This window comes from Phyllobates terribilis, unplaced genomic scaffold, assembly GCF_046119375.1.
Source record: "Phyllobates terribilis strain yellow unplaced genomic scaffold, ASM4611937v1 Scaffold_11__3_contigs__length_659146591, whole genome shotgun sequence".
Classification (NCBI taxonomy): domain Eukaryota; kingdom Metazoa; phylum Chordata; class Amphibia; order Anura; family Dendrobatidae; genus Phyllobates; species Phyllobates terribilis.
Window position 1 is genome coordinate 220,539,814 of NW_027362771.1, and position 17,901 is coordinate 220,557,714.

At 44.3% G+C, this 17,901-nt stretch overlaps 1 protein-coding gene across 2 annotated transcripts in view; it reads right to left on the bottom strand.

Annotated features, from left to right (window-relative positions):
• Positions 1-17,901, bottom strand: part of CPED1 (cadherin like and PC-esterase domain containing 1) — a 581,247-nt gene that overhangs the window by 279,797 nt on the left and 283,549 nt on the right. For both annotated transcript variants that reach the window (XM_073652067.1, XM_073652068.1), the window contains 2 exons: positions 13,642-13,671; positions 6,132-6,318 (listed from right to left, as the gene is read on the bottom strand). In XM_073652067.1, coding sequence (XP_073508168.1) covers positions 6,132-6,318; positions 13,642-13,671 — 217 coding nt within the window. The remainder of the gene's footprint in view (positions 1-6,131; positions 6,319-13,641; positions 13,672-17,901) is intronic.

Below are 17,901 nucleotides of genomic sequence, written 5' to 3' on the forward strand. Positions count from 1 at the left end.
TACTGATAGTGGTTCTGATGCTGGATTTATGAACTGATGGTGCTTCTGGTGATGGATGTAGCATCGGCGTCTCTGCCTCCTGCTAGGCAGAGACGCCGTCCCTCTCACCTTCCTGTTCAGCACGCGGCGTCCTCCTGCGCTCCTTCCCTCGCTGCTGCCGGCGCGCTCCTTCCCAGGCACTGTGCTTAGGGCGCGCGCGCGCTCCCTCTCTCTTAAAGGGGCCGCGCGCGTCGTCCTAAGGGGTCCCCGGCCAATTGCCGGAGGACTTCCCATATATAAGGCACCTCCTCCAAAATGGAGGTGCCCGAGCAAAGTTGTTTGCACTGTGTCTCACCTGTGCTTCAGCCCTCAGGTTCCGCTGCTAGCCTGATTCCTCGTCCTGCCTGCCAGCCTGTTACTTGCCTTGTCTGTTTGACCGTTCACCTGGGAGCGTCCACCAGTTACCTGACTATTACCTGCCTCGTCAGTCAGATCGCTCACCTGGGAGCGTCCACCAGTAACCTGACTGTTACCTGCCTCGTCTGTCAGACCGCTCACCTGGGAGCGTCCACCAGTAACCTGACTGTTACCTGCCTCGTCTGTCTGCCCGCTCACCTGGGAGCGCCCACCAGTTACCTGCCAGTTACCCGCCTCGTCTGTCTGCCCGCTCACCTGGGAGCACCTGCCTGTTTCCTGCCAGCCTGCCTGGAGATCCTGCCGTCACTTGTTGAGACCATCTTCCTGGTAAAACCTATAGACTGCTACCTGCCCTGCTTTCTTGAACTGTGTCCACCTGCCAGCTACCAGAGACTTCCGCCTGCTTGCCGTGTCCATCCGCCATACCGGTCAATCCCAGCCATCTGACCCGTGGGAGCCACCTGCTCTCTTACAAGGTCGTCCCCAGAGTAGCACCTGGTCCCTCAGCCTGGATCCTCCCTGGTCACGGTGACGTTAGCTGCAGTACGACCAGGGTCGGTTCGGGTGGATACTTAGTCACGGCCCTCTGGGTCCCTCCTTGCACCTCGGCACAGAGGTTCCACCACCCGGCCCCGTAACAATGGATTTATGTACTGACGGTGGTTGTGTTCTTGTACACATGTAGCAATCCATACCTGATCAGATGATATGCTACATTGCTATTGTAAAAATCAAAACTCCTCAAAGCTTGGAGTTTTGAGGAGGATTTGGAGGGTTTGTGCTCAGTTTCTGCCCCCAAAACTCAATGTAATGTTATTTTTAGTTTACCATGAGTTTTTAGAGCAGGAACTGAGCAGAAACTCTCCAAATTCTCCTCAAAAACATAAAACTTGATTCTGTTAATGAATACATGCACTGACAGTGGTTCTGGTGATGTATTCATGTAAGTGCCCTTTACATTTTTTATGGCCCTCGGATTGGTTCAGTATGACAATGTGGCAGTTTGACAAAAAATGTTGTGCACTCCTGTTCTTCAAGAACTATAATGTACAAGATATACAGAAAAAAAGCACAAGTATAGACCTGTATCGAAGTTTATATTTAGTGTTTATTTTAACAAAACATCCCATTGATATAAATGCTCAGAAAACACAATGTTATTGCCAGATAAAACTATTTTCCTAATGTTGTGTACATTATTTTTGTTGTTGAATCCCATAGTTTAGATTAACACAAAACAGATTGGCAAATTGATTAACCGCTTCTAAATCTTTGGTTGGTGTCATGGAAAATGTGAACAATCTTACACAAATATCAAAACTAATGTGGAAAGCATGTAAGTGAATCAACTGCCGCTTTTGCTGATTTTCTGAATAAAGTCAAAATATAAGATGTCTTTCAACTATGCTCTCAAACTAAAGAATTAATGACAGCATGATAATGATAGCAAACTAGGCAATACACATTTGTAAAAAAATTACACATCACTAGTAAACCTTGTCAAAATCTTTGGAAGCGACAGGTAATATGAAATTGAATCTCAATTTCTTTAAAAAAAATAGTTGAAAAGTTTTGCGGATTTCTCTTTTTATGCACCTTTAAATTTGAACTACTTTGCAGCTGCTGCTGCTTGGCATGGAGTGCTGTTACTTAGCTAACTGCATGATCATATTGCTTGTGTAAATGATCAGGAATGGATCGCATACATGTGCCAAAACAGATTTATAAGTCATATTCTGTATAGTACTGGCAAGTAACAATATACATGAACATTATCTCCTTTTGAAAACAGATTAGATGATGAAAAATTATTTTATTTTAACCAAGAACATACTCCAAAGTTCTCATCTGAATATATTATTTCAAATATCTTGTTCTAAGTTATAACTCAGAAAAATATTAGCTTTCCATATATCAAAATTGTCTGTGATGCCCAATTAAAGGTCTCAATAATGGCATGGTGTTACAGCATCACCCTTCCTTCCCCCTGCAGGGACGCCGGCGTGTTAACGTACCTATCTGTGCTCACCCAGCGTCTGCTTCCTCCCAGGATCGGCACATAGCAGGCAGGTCTCCTGGGAGTGTGCTTAGGGAGTGAGCGCGCATCCTGCCTCTTAAAGGGCCAGCACGTGCTGTTAAAAACATCCCCAGCCAATAGCTGAAAGGCGTTTGACTTATAAGGCATCCTCCCATATTGGAAGGTGCCTTAGCAACTTCTAGTAATCGGTATTCTTGCTGCTGCCTGGTTGTAAGCTCCCCATACCAGTGTACTCTGCACCTGTCTGCACCTGTTCTAGTGCGTCCTGCTCTTCCTGTACCCAAATCCGCTCTGCCTGTGTCTAGTCCTGATTCATCTGATCCGCACCTGTGCTGCTAACCTCACCTGCCCAGTCTGAACCAGCACTTGTGAACCTGCATCTGTGATCCCGTACCTGTGGCTGTCCCGTGTTCATGTACCAGTCCTGCTTGTGCCTGATCCAGCACGTGTCTATCAGCCGTACCCTCCTGCTAACCAGTTCCTGGCCGACCCTGCTTCACTGTCCAGTTTGGGTTCAGTTGCCATGGCGCCGAGGGTCCGTCCTGCAGTAGCACCTGGCTTCCATCTGGGTTCAAGTCTAATCACACTATCAGGGGCTCTAGTGAAGAACCAGGTGTTCTCTTAGTTATGCCCCTCCAAGATCTCCCCAGACCATGGCACAGTGGTTTCACAAACCACATGCGTAACACATGGCTTCTTAAAGGGTTATTCTCAGGTTGTGTCTTGAGCAGCACACAGTTCTCCAGTCACTTTCACTTCATTGTTGCTGGGGGGCGGGTAATCCTTCTTGAGTGAAAGTTCTAGTTCAGTACATTTCTTCCACTGCTCCTGCGACACATTAATGGTCTGTCAGTGTTTGTTCTGAAGTCTACACTTTTATCATTATGTTTGAATGTCGAGATAACAGGGCCTTTGAACAAGCACATGGCTTGGGAGAGTAAAAGCAGTGATTAGGAGAACAAGTCTTGAAACTGCCCATGGTGGGGGTTGTGGATTGTGATTTTGCAGTACGGATAACAGCAGCTTTGGATCATAAGGTGGCAGAGACGGTGAGGTGAGCATCTGTCTAACTGCTCTATGGAAATGAATAGTTGGATCTGATGAATTCCTCTACTTGGAATTTAGATGTGCACACTCAGTCAGGCTCTGGTCAGTCTCCTTGGCACCAATCTATGCACTATGTAAGATAAAAGTTCTCACTGCAGGAGAATGACAGCAGATAGAAAAGGTATGTATGTCACTTGCAAATGTGCATATTTTTATGCTGTCTATCTAAGAATACCCTTTAAGAAGAGTCCAATTAAATAGTTAATAGTATTTACATTATTAATAGTCAACATATGCTCACTCAGTGACTGACAACATACCATGCAAAAGTGTGCATACAAATGACGCGCCCCCTGGGCCTGTGCTGTGCAGGGGGATACCCGGAGCCGGATCGCTGGGGGTTGTAGTCCTCCGTGGCGGTGACCCGGTCCGTGCCCAGGGCGGTCAAACCAGTGGCAGTCTATTGGTGTTATAATAAGTGTCCGACTACGCCACCCGTGGATTGCGGTCAGTGGGGACCGCCGCAGTGCTGCAGACCGCTGAGGCTGATGTAGTTTGCGCAGCCGAGTATGGGATAACTCCCCACGGGAGAAATATTGCCTCAGGGCAGCTAGTGTGGATGATGGGAGTGATGGTGTGAGCGTCCCAGTACTAATGGTGCTGGTGCGGCGATGAAACACAGAGACGTGTGGTTGCAGTTTCCAATGCTTTACTCACAGTTCTTTACTGGTCCTAGTTACCTCGGTACCGGCGGTGACTGCCCAAGCCGTGCTGCGTCCACCAGGCAAGGGGCTCGACCAACTCCCAGGCAATTCCAGAGCGTGGCACAGGGCTCCCTTCTCTTCCTTTCTCTGGCCGTGCCCCACCAGTGACTCTACGTTTGTCCGGCTGCCTCGGGCCTTCTCTGGGCACGCTGATCTCTGCGTCCCTGACCCTATATGGTGTGCCTTCCTGGTAGGTGTAGTGAGGGGTCGCACCGAGATATAGTCACGACCGCCGGTCTTTGGCTGAGGATTAGTCGCCTCCACCAATTTGGGATCCGGTACCCTGTTCTGCCAACCCGTCACCCGCAATCTCCTGGGTCCTTAAGGTTCCTTCTGCCTTCGTGTCTCTGGGCCTCTCTTGGTGTTCTGTTCCTTTCTTCCTTTCCTTTCTGTTCCTGTCTTTTCTGCTGGCTCTGGCCTCACAGGCTAGGCCCGCCTCCGGAGCAGAGCTCCACAGAGGCCCTGCTCTGTCACTTCCTCTCTCAGACTGAACACTGTTCTAAGATGGTGCCCACCTTATATACCTCCCTCTATGTGTGAGCCCAGGTGACTAGCAACCAATGGGCTCCTACCTTTGCCCAGAGTCCCACCCCTATCTGCTCCTACACCACTGGGTATTCCACCCCCTCCCCACTCCAGCCAGGGACAGATGCTGTTGTGCCTGCACTTCTGTCTAGTGGGAGCACCGTTGAGCTGTCCCTCGGAAATGGGGTGTGTGTGGTGCATGCAGCTTACTGAGTCCTGGCCCACACTCCATCCTTACCCGGGAGTGGAATACCACACCTCTGGTTTGAGGTGCAATACCCCTGTAGCAGCCGAGCCCTCGGGGTGCTACACAAAGATAGCAATGTATTAGGTACTGATTAGGACTGCTGACTGAACACCCAGGCTCAGAATATATTCATAAATTAAAAGTTATACTGAATCTTTTCCAGTCAACCTATATATTCGTTTACCTCTTGTTAAATACAAAAATGCCTGCAGACCAGACTGTATACTCAACATGAAAGGTCCTCTTTAAAGCGAAACCCAATAGCCCTTGCTAGTAGCCTGTATTAGACTGCCTGTGTTCTGCAGCAGCATTTCTTCTGTAGCAGGACTTCAGTGCACTTTTAAACTTGTATACTAGGAAATTGCATTTAAATCTGTATTTCCATTTACCACAATTGCAGGGTTAATCTGCAGGTTAATAGTGTTGTGAAGCTGCTCGGCGCCCGCATTGAGAGCCCTGCTGCCGGGAGGAAATTAACTTTATTCCTCCCAACAGCTATGGACTTTTAGTCATAGTGGTGGGCTGTCATGGCTTCAGTCACCGCTCACTATCACCGCTCAGTGCATAGTGAGCGGCAAAAGCGGGAGTTGTAACCACGCCCCGAAACTGACTGACAGCCATCAATAATGCTGAGCCGGCTGTCAGTCAGTGCTAGGGCATGGTTACAGCTGCCGCTCTCTATGCACTGAGTGGAGATAGTGGGTGGTGACTGAAGTCATACCAGCCCACCCCTATGGCTGAAAGCCTAAGGCTGTTGGGAGGAATAAAGATAATTTCCTCCCAGCAACGGGGCTCTCAGTGTTGGTGCTGGGCAGCTTAGAACACTTTAAACCTGCAGATTATAATATTGCTTTTTCACATCACAGATTCCCTTTAATGTACTGAGGGAGTTTTGCATCTCTATGTAAAACAAAAATGCAGCTTGAGCATAAACTCACTTAAGATGGATTATACATTATGTCAGTATGTACATTTTCCTTTACTGCAGCTGCATAGGACTTCTTAGTTAGTATTTTGAGCATATAATCTAAATATTATATCTAAAATAGTGGAGGCTAACAAAAAAAAACCACATTATTTGTTTTTCATTCTGACTTCTGCTATCATTGCTTACCGTGGTCCATTTTTGTCATCCAGGTGAACTTGGCTATTGCAGTTTGCAGGCTCTGTTCCAATTTCTACTGTCACTACATCAAATGGCAGCTCTGCATAGTAGTCTTTCATCTTTGGGTTGAATTCAGGAGTCAAGTCCAGAGGTGGATAGCTGAAGATACCACTGATGTAAGATAGTGTATCATTATCTGTTCCAAGACACAAAGGAGCGATGAGTTGGTATTATAAGAAATATAACATGGCTTGACAGCATTTGTTCCTTGAATACAGCAATTAACCCTGGCATGTAAGACATAAGTAAGCTATCTGCAAAACAGCAGCGATATTTACATATAAATATACCATCAACTATAGGATAGAGCAAGAAAGAAAACCTAAGCAGCAAATATTTTCCATTATAATTGTACAGATAGAAATACACACGTGGTCAAAATTGTTGGTACCCCTCGTTTAATGAAAGAAAAACCCACAATGGTCACAGAAATAACTTGAATCTGACAAAATTAATATTGAATTCAAAATCTATGAAAATGAACAAATGAAAGTCAGACATTGCTTTTCAACCCTGCATCCACAGAATTTTTAAAAAAATTAAACTCATGAAATAGACCTGGACAGAAATGATGGTACTCCTGAAAATAATGTGACAAAAGGGACATGTTTAATCAAGTTGTGTCCACTAATTAGCATCACAGGTGTCTTCAATCTTGTAAATCAGTCAGTGGGCCTGTATATAGGGCTTCAGATACTCACTGTGCTGTTTGGTGACATGGTGTGTACCACACTTAACATGGACCAGAGGCCGCAAAGGAAAGAGTTGTCTCAGGAGATTAGAAAGAAAATTATAGACAAGCATGTTAAAGGTAAAGGTTATAAGACCATCTCCAAGCAGCTTGATGTTCCTGTGACTACAGTTGCACATATTATTCAGAAATTTAAGATCCATGGGACTGTTGCCAACCTCTGGACGTGGCCGCAGGAGGAAAATTGATGGCAAATCAAAGAGATGGATAATACGAATGGTAACAAAAGAGCCCAGGATAACTTCTAAAGAGATTAAAGGTGAACTTCAAGCTCAAGGAACATCAGTGTCAGGTGGCACCATCCGTCATTGTTTGATCCAAAGTGGACTTCATGGGAGACGACAAAGGAGAACACCATTGTTGAAAAAAAATCATAAAAACGCCAGACTGAAATTTGCCAAACTACATGTTGACAAGCCACAAAGCTTCTGGGAGAATGTCCTATGGACAGATGAGACAAAAATGTAAGTTTTTGGCAAGTCACATCAGCTCTATGTTCACAGATGGAAAATGAAGCATATCAAGAAAAGAACGGTGTCCCTACTGTGAAACACGGAGGAGGCTCTGTTATGATCTGGGCCTGCTTTGCTGCATCTGGCACAGGGTGTCTTGAATTTGTGCAGGGTACAATGAAATCTCAAGACTATCAAGGGATTCTAGAGAGAAATGTGCTGCCCAGGGTCAGAAAGCTTGGCCTCAGTCGCAGGTCCATGGGTCTTGCAACAAGATAATGACCCAAAACACACAGCTAAAAACACCCAAGAATGGCTAAGAGGAAAACATTGGACTATTCTGAAGTGGCCTTATATGAGCCCTGACCTAAATCCTATTGAGCATCTTTGGAACGAGCTGAAACATGCCGTCTGGAAAAGGAAACCTTCAAACACGAGACAACTAGAGCAGTTTGCTCATGAGGAGTGGGCCAAAATACCTGTCGAGAGGTACAGAAGTCTCATTGACAGTTACAGAAATCGTTTGATTGCAGTGATTGACTCAAAAGGTTGTTCACCAAAGTATTAAGTTAAGAGTACCATCATTTCTGTCCAGGCCTATTTCAGGAGTTTAATTTTTATAAAAATTCTGTGGAAGCAGGGTTGAAAAGCAATGACTGACTTTCATTTGTTCATTTTCATAGATTTTGAATTTATTATTACTTTTGTCAGATTCAAGTTATTTCTGTGACCATTGTGGGTTTTTCTTTCATTAAACGAGGGGTACCAACAATTTTGACCACGTGTGTATACTGCGCATCAGTGCAATAACATAGAGGTATTCTGAAGTTTAGAAGTTATCCCTTATCCATCGAATAGGGGATAACTTCCCAATCACTTGGGTTTGGACTGCTAGGACCCCCACTGATTACAAGACCCATTGAGCCCCAATTGAATGGAGTTGTGGAATATTATACATACTGCCTCTCCATTTATTTTTTATGGGATCACCGGAGATAGCAGAGTGGTGTGCTCGGCTGGTCTTCAGCACTCCTATAAAAATAGGACAAAAAAATAAAAAAGTAGATGTAGCACTGTGCATGTCTATTTTTGCACACCTGCTTTATTAGTCCAATTTGATTTCTGTACATGTACCTATCTACCTAGCATTTCTTATTTCCTTTTGGCAAAGTTTAACAATTGGGGTTGAAAAGATTGTCAAAAGTTAAAGATTTGTATAAAATGTATGGTGAAAGAAAAGTAGAAATAGTAATGGACAGGTTAATGAAAAAGGAAAAATTACCCATACCACAGCTTAGCAGCAGTAGATGCACCATCATCACTGGCTCCAGCTGTCCAGGCAATAGTATAACCAAATGCAGGCCACAATTGACCTCCTTTGCCTCTGACAAGCATATTAGTGGGGTGGCAGCAGAGTGCATTATGGTACATCACTTATCTCAGTTAAAGCAGTATGATGTTACCTCTAACAGGGACACCGTCAGTTTGAGTGTTCTGCACAGAATTGTCTGTCTGATCACAAATGACTAAGAGGGATTATTTTTGGACTGTTTTTTTTTTCAATTTAAAAAAACATGGAAAATCTGTCAGTGCACTGTGTTAGTAAATAGACTATTGGTTGCCATCTGTTTCTATGGTGAGGTCACTTTGATATTACTAAGGCTATTTTTGCATTAAAGATATTGAAAGGGGTTGTATACAGTCCTGTAAGACCCAAGAATATTATACACTTTCTTTTCTGTGCTATTAGAGTACCTGCTATTTGCGACAAATGTATTTACAAATGTATTTACTGTAAATCAAATTTTTGGGAAAAACTGAACCTGTCAAATTTTAATTTCAAAATATCTGATTATCTCTAGTGCAGACCACTGAGCCATTGTGCTGCCCACTGTGCTGTTCATGCCCTTGATTGCATTAGTTTGTGCAAAAATATTCAGAAGTGTCCTTTTTTCCTGGACAACCAGTCAAAGGTCTACATTAATTTTCTAATGATGGATTTACAATAACGTTCAACATACCATTTTTCTGTTATAGGGACTTCAGCAAAACAATGCATCTGTCCTATAAGGGATACAAATGGCGCCAGATGGGCCTCATTCACTTTATTGGGGTCTGTTTGGTTTCCGTTCTAGAAGTCATCATTGTCCTTTTTCTTCCAGCAAACATGATGGAATATGTGACTGAGCATAATAATGGATACTTTAAAGGGAATATTTCAGGCCATTTTTGCATACCCTACTAATACTATCTCGAAATAGGGCTTGGAAAGCCCTTTCAGGATATGTAATGTTTATTGCTGTACATGGCCCCGTTGTCTAGCTGTAAGCCCCTGAAAATTAATTGTCACGCATCGGCAAGTCAAGTGTATGTTAATGTCAAATGAATATTCACCCCTTCCCCATTCTATAATCCCACCGCTCTGCCGGTGTCAATGATTCAGTCAGACTGCCGTATGCCCGAGGATCGCATTGCAATCCTTGGACGGCCCATGTGCTATCCTGACCTGAGCATGACAGCTGCATAGAAATACATTCTGTCACGCTCAAGTCTGGAGAGAAGTCGGCCAGCCTCAGGATTGTGATGCGATACTCGGGTGAGTAATATGGCAGTCTGACTGAATCAGTGACGCCGGCGAGAGGGGTCAGCAGGATTATGGGTGGGGGAAGGGGTGAATTTTCATTATGCATTTACATACGCTTGGCTAACCAGCGCGCATGTAAATGCAAAATTAATATTGACTCCTCTCCCGCCTATAATCCCACCCACCCCTCTGCGCCAGCGTCATTGATTCTGTCAAACGTGCATTTTTATGCTGTCTATCTAAGGATACCCTTTGAGGGGAGTCCAATTAAATAGTTAATAGTATTTACATTATTAATAGTCAACATATGCTCACTCAGTGACTGACAATGTACCATGTAAAAGTGTGCATACAGAGATAACAATGTATTAGGTACTGATTAGGACCGCTCACAAAACACCCAGGCTCAGAATATATTCATAAATTAAAAGTTATACTGAATCTTTTCCAGTCAACCTATATATTCGTTTACCTCTTGTTAAATATAAAAATGCCTGCAGACCAGACTGTATACTCAACATGAAAGGTCCTCTTTAAAGCGAAACCCAATAGCCCTTGCTAGTAGCCTGTATTAGACTGCCTGTGTTCTGCAGCAGCATTTCTTCTGTAGTAGGACTTCAGTGTATCAGCGCACCCCATCAACCATTTTCACAGTACGCCTTTACTTTCCGTCCAGGTGCAACCATGTTTCTTCTGTTTCAGCAAGTAGGTGCACTTTTAAATTTGTACATTAGGAAATTGTATTTAAATCTGTATTTGCATTTACCACAATTGCAGGGTTAATCTGCAGGTTAATAGTGTTCTGAAGTTGAGGGAATATGTGACAGTGGCGGTGGAACAATCTTGCCAGCAGGACTGCTGCGAATTCGGAGGCAAAACCACAGTTTGCCCAGGGGATAGGATAAATAAATATTATATGTTGAATTCGCGCTGAACTGCTGGTAAATGAGCTAAAAATGAATAATTAAAAATGAATAATTAAAACACACTTTATTAATATAAAATCATACAACTAAAATTGATGAAATATAATTTGGGACAAAATAGAAGAATGATTTGTCCTCCGATGCTAAAGAGTTGAGTATATCATCGACTTGATGAGTTTAAGTCCTGTTGCTAGGAGTGGTTCTATAGATTTGGAGCTAGTGGTGGTTGGTGGTAGGCCCTAGATAGAGGGAGGAAGTTTTTTTAGATATGAGGATAGTGGTTAATCCTGATAAGAGGCCTAAGTATAAGCACGTGCGGTACTTACCCTTATGGGGTAGTGAGAGGAAAGTCCCCGTAATAGTGCCTGGTGTTGCAGAGCTGTGCAATAGGTTCAGAAGGGGGACTGTGGGTGGAAGGAGTATTAAAAACAATATCCTGATTGGGTAGAGAATATTTACCTAGTTGGTGAGGGTTCTGCGTGATGTCCTTTAGAAGTCTCAGGAGACTGAGGATAATTAAAGTGCAGAAGTGCTGGACACTGGAATATGAAAGGTACAACCGTTATTTGATAGGGTATAGGGGTGTGTTTGTGGCAAAGTGCCTATTGATATGATAATACTAGTACCTGATCGTATGTGCGGTGGTATATAATAGGCTGGTAAGGTATTACATAAAATGGGCTTCCTCCTTCGGAGGCGGTGGTTTATGATGGGGGGATCCGCATGGATCCTTGCAGATATATGGAGAGTATGTTCAGTCAATATAGTATGGCCCTATTTCCAGGACTGCCAGATAGCTGCATAGGTAGTGCGGGCATAAATTGCTCCTAGCGGACCCTTGTAGCAGCGTGATACTGTTGCGGCTGCTGCGGGAGACGCTACGTACGGACTGTGCACTTACCGGAGGTAAGATTCTCTTCACAGGTGTCGCCAATACTCATGACTGCGCATTGTATCTAGACCGCGGCATCTGATATTGGAAACTTCCTCTGTGCGCCTCTCTCTCTCCCGCAGCAGCATCCCAAATTATATTTTATCAATTTTAGTTGTATGATTTTATATTAATAAAATGTCTTTTAATTATTCATTTTTAATTATTCATTTTTAGCTCATTTATCCAGTGTTCTGAATTTGCTCGGCACCCGCATTGAGAGCCCTGCTGCCAGGAGGAAATGAGCTTTATTCCTCCCAACAGCCTTGGGCTTTTAGCCATAGTGGTGGGCTGTCACGGCTTCAGTCACCGCTCACTATCACCGCTCAGTGCATAGTGAGCGGGAAAAGCAGGAGTTGTAAACACGCCGCAAAACTGAAAGACATCTATAATGCTCTGTGCCAGCGTCATTGGGTAGCATCGGCGTCTCTGCCTCCTGCCGGGCAGAGACGCCGTTCCCCTCACCACCACGGTCCTGGTCCGGCGTCTTCCGGCTCCCGTCCCGCAGCTACTGTGGCGCGCACTGCGCGCAGCTTCCCGGGCACTGTGCTTAGGGCACGCGCCTAAAATGTCCCCGGCCAATGGCCGGAGGACTTCCCCTATTTAAAGCACCTCCTCCAATATGGAGGTGCCTGTGCAAAGTAGTTTTTCTGTGTGCTAACACTTGCTTCAGCCTTCAGGTCCCGCTGCCTGTCAGTCCTGCCCTTCAGTCTGCCTGTCAGTCCTGCCCACCAGTCTGCCTGTCAGTCCTGCTCGCCAGTCTGCCTGCCAGTTACCTACCGTGCCCGCCAGCCTGCTTACCTGGAAGCACCTGCCAGTTACCTGTAGTGCATGCCAGCCTGCCTACCTGGAGCACCTGCCTGTTACCTGTCATGCCTGCCCGCCAGCCTACCTGGAGCACCTACCTGTTACCTGTCGTGCCCGCCAGCTTGCCTACCAGGAGCACCCATCTGGCTATCTGCCGAACCAGCCAGCTTATCTATCCGGACAACCCGTCAGCCTTCCTGCCGAGCGCATCAACTGTACTGGTTAGTTCCTGCCATCTGACCCGTGGGAGTCACCTGCTCTCACACAAGGTCGGTCCCAGAGCGGCATCTGGTCCCCCTGCTTGGTCCCTCCCTGGTTCACAGAGTCGATTAAGCCACCGTGCGGACTTGGTCAGGCCGAGTAGGCACTTAGTCACGTCCCTCTGGTTCCTCCTTGCACCGAAGCACAGGGGTTCCACCACCCGAATCCGTAACACATTGATTCTGTCAGAATGATGAGTTACTCGCCCGAGGAGCGCATCGCAATCCTGAGGCTCGCCGTCTTCTCTCTGACTTGAGCGTGACAGCATGTATTTCTATGCAGCTGTCACTCTTAGGTCAGGAGAGCAAATGGCCAGTCAGAGGCTTGTGATGCGATCCTCGGGCATACGGCAGCCTGACTGAATCATTGACACCGGCAGAGGGGTGGATGGGATTATGGGCAGAGAAGGAGTGAATATTAATTTGGCATTAGCATACTCTTGACTTGCGACAATAAACTGGGCAACATACAGCAATAAACGTTACATATCCTGAAAGGGCTGCCCAAGCCCTATTTCAGGATACTATTAGTAGAGTAAGCAAAAATTACCTGACAGATTCCCTTTAACAAAAGTGCTAACCTGGCCTTAGCTGTACTGGAATGATTAAAGAAGAACATTGTTTTTTTTCCCCAGAAACAGCACCATCTTTGTCTACAATCTGTGTTTAGAATTTCTGATCAATCACATTCATTTGATTTCATCTTACTTCCCATAGACAATAGGTTGGAATAGCCCACTATGCTTACCATTACTGCAGTTTGTCCACTTTCTTGTCTCTGCAAAAGTAAAAAGGACACTAAGTCTATTAAAGAATCTTACAAAAGTTATTAAATACAGCATGATATACAGTATAATTTACAGTATGCATAACTAATACAGTTTAAAACACAGCAGACCAGGGTGCTATTTATGCATTTATAATTCCTAGTCCAGATCACCTTTGAAGAGCTAACTGTTTGCAATAAATCAATTACTTTAGATTTTTAACCTACACTAAATGGTGCAGTTACTTGATTGTGTGCTATGGCTAGCTCCTTCTTTTAATGCCCGAATTAGTCTTTGGAAGTGATTCAGAAAATCTGTACAGCATCAGCTGTGAATTGCTGCCTCTTACAATCAGTAAACTTGTTGTTTCATGCTCAACTCCTTTAGTCTGTGTGCCCACGATGCGTTTTTTAAGCGTTTCCGCAGCGGCAAAAACGCTGCAGAAACGCTTAAAAAACGCATGGTAGAAGGCCTGCCATGTTCCCCAATGATAATCCGCATGTGCTGCGCATATGCTGCGGGAATCTCCGCTGCGGATTACCATTGCGGAAAAAAACGCTTCACTACCAATTATTTTGCGGAAGCGCTGCGTTTTCGACGCCATTGACTTGCATTGGATTACGCATCACTGCATCTGTACATGCGGAATCCATGCGTTTCAATGTGCGGATGGTACCCGGGTCTGGAGGAGAGGAGACTCTCCTCCGGACCCGGGTACCATAGAACCTGTGAAAAAAAGAATAAAATAAAAAATAAATATTATACTTACCTTCTGATGGCCAGCGGTGCGCTTGTCTTCACTTGCCGGCAACTCACGGTGGACTGAAGGACCTGAGCTGACGTCATTTAGTCATGTGACGGCAGGTCCTGTACCGCGAGCTGCCAGCAAGCAAGGACGGAGCGAATAAAGACTCCGGGGGCCATCAGAAGGTAAGTATAGATTTATTTTTTATTTTATACCATTCTTTAAGGTCACACTATATAGTGTGACCAAGTTGACAAGCACTTTCCAAGTGATGCTAAAATCGCTTGGAAAGCGCTTGACAACCCACATGCAGAAATGCATGTGGAGAACACTTCACATCCGCATGTCCCTGGCAGGAAAAACGCATGTACAATCCGCATGCGTTTTTTCTGGCAGGGAGATGCAGAAACGCTCAGGAAAAAATCCTGAGCATTTCTGCATCGTGGGCACAAAGCCTTAGACATTAGTCTGGTCCACCTATAACCAGGACCCAATATACAGTTAGGTCCATATATATTTGGGCAGACAACATTTTTCTAATTTTGGTTCTAGACATTACCACAATGAATTTTAAACAAAACAATTCAGATGCAGTTGAAGTTCAGACTTTCAGCTTTCATTTGAGGGTATCCACATTAAAATTGGATGAAGGGTTTAGGAGTTTCAGCTCCTTAACATGTGCCACCCTGTTTTTAAAGGGACCAAAAGTAATTCGACAGATTAAATAATTGTAAATAAAATGTTCATTTCTAGTACTTGGTTGAAAACCCATTGTTGGCAATGACTGCCTGAAGTCTTGAACTCATGGACATCACCAGAATCTGTGTTTCCTCCTTTTTGATGATCTGCCAGGCCTTCACTGCAGTGGTTTTCAGTTGCTGTTTGTTTGTGGGCCTTTCTATCTGAAGTTTAGTCTTTAACAAGTGAAATGCATGCTCAATTGGGTTGAGATCAGGTGACTGACTTGGCCATTCAAGAATATTTCACTTCTTTGCTTTAATAAACTCCTGGGTTGCTTTGGCTTTATGTTTTGGGTCATTGTCCATCTGTAGTTTGAAACGACGACCAATCTGTTTGGCTGCATTTGGCTGGATCTGAGCACACAGTATGGCTCTGAAGACATCAGAATTCATTCGGCTGCTTCTGTCCTGTGTCACATCATCAATAAACACTAGTGACCCAGCGCCACTGGCAGCCATGCATGCCCAAGCCATCACACTGCCTCCGCCGTGTTTTACAGATGATGTGGTATGCTTTGGATCATGAGCTGTACCACGCCTTTGCCATACTTTTCTCTTTCCATCATTCTGGTAGAGGTTGATCTTGGTTTCATCTGTCCAAAGAATGTTCTTCCAGAACTGTGCTGGCTTTTTAAGATGTTTTTTAGCAAAGTCCAGTCTAGCCTTTTTATTCTTGATGCTTATGAGTGGCTTGCACCATGCAGTGAACCCTCTGTATTTACTTTCATGCAGTCTTCTCTTTATGGTAGATTTGGAAATTGATACGCCTACCTCCTGGAGAGTGTTGTTCACTTGGTTGGCTGTTGTAAAGGTGTTTCTCTTCACCATGGAGATTATTCTGCGATCATCCACCTCTGTTGTCTTCCATGGGTGCCCAGGTCTTTTTGCATTGATGAGTTCACCAGTGCTTTTTTTTCTTTCTCAGGATGTACCAAACTGTAGATTTTGCCACTCCTAATATTGTAGCAATTTCTCGGATGGGTTTTTTCTGTTTTTGCAGCTTAAGGATGGCTTGTTTCACCTGCATGGAGAGCTCCTTTGACCGCATGTTTACTTCACAGCAAAACCTTCCAAATGCAAGCACCATACCTCAAATCAACTCCAGGCTTTTTATTTGCTTAATTGAGAATGACATAACGAAGGGATTGTCCACACCTGTCCATGAAATAGCCTTGGAGTCAATTGTCCAAATACTTTTGGTCCCTTTAAAAACAGGGTGGAACATGTTAAGGAGCTGAAACTCCTAATCCCTTCATCCAATTTTAATGTGGATACCCACAAATGAAAGCTGAAAGTCTGAACTTCAACTGCATCTGAATTGTTTTGTTTAAAATTCATTGTGGTGATGTCTAGAATAGAGATGAGCATTGTTCGACTCGAACTGTTCGCCAATCTCAAATTCGAGCTGTTTTGGGCGGTGTTCGGCGAACACGAACGATTTTAAAAAAATTTGGCTGTTCGAGGTTATGTTCGATAACTGTTCGTGCACCAAAATCATAACTGGATTTTTTCTCAGTAATGATGAAAATTAATGTTAATACGCAGTTTGAGTGTACAGCGGGGCGGGGGGAGGGGCAGGGGATGGATCTCTGCAGGAATAATGAAGATCTCCATTTTTTTTTTCTCTTTCCCGCATTTACAGTGGGGAGGTGCAATCTGTCAGCCTATCAGCAGCGCACACACGGAGCGAAGTCCTTTTTTTCACACAAGCAAGGGCATGTGTCATTGGCAGTGTATGTCACATGTCCTTGCCCTATAAGACCCAGCCATTTTCCCCGTCGCCACCATTTTCTCACTGCTGCAGCTGCGTGTTAGACGGCACGACTGTTGCTGTGTGCGCTATACCTTGTTAATTTCAAGCCAATTTTCGCACAAATCTACAGATAGCTTGGGAGTAGGGAATAGTTGTGATTGCAGTCCTTTTAAGGACTAGGTTACAGCATTTCCTACGACTTTTATCAGGCAGGTCTGTGCTCTTAAATAGATAGGTTGTGGGAGTAAAGACTAATTGTAATTGCAGTCCTTTTCAGGACTAAGTTACATCGTTCCTATCAGTTTTTGCCAGGCAGGTCTGTGCCAGTGCTGTGCAAGTTTTTTTCACAGCATTTGGCTAAATCTAGCAAAGCTAATCCTTTTTGGACTATTGCAGAGTGTGTTAGTCAGTGGAGTAGCCTATCTGTGTTGCAAGCTACACCACCTGTGTATAGAATACCAATTTTTTTACTGCACCTAGTGAAGTAAAACCTTTTGGGCATAGCATCATTCTATTATTCCATCTATACTGACCTCCATCACGTTGCAAATTGAATATAATTTTTTTCTGCATCTAGCTCTGAAAAAATATTTGGCCTTCTAGCAGTGTGTGGGACTTGTTCTATTAGTCCATCTATACTGACCTCCATCAGGTTGCAAATTGAATATAATTTTTTGCTGCATCTAGCTCTGAAAAAATATTTTGGCTTCTAGCAGTGTGTGGGATTTGTTCTATTAGTCCATCTATACTGACCTCCATCAGGTTGCAAACTGAATATAATTTTTTTCTGCATCTAGCTCTGAAAAAATATTTGGCCTTCTAGCAGTGTGTGGGACTTGTTCTATTAGTCCATCTATACTGACCTCCATCAGGTTGCAAATTGAATATAATTTTTTTCTGCATCTAGCTCTGAAAAAATATTTGGCCTTCTAGCAGTGTGTGGGACTTGTTCTATTAGTCCATCTATACTGACCTCCATCAGGTTGCAAATTGAATATAATTT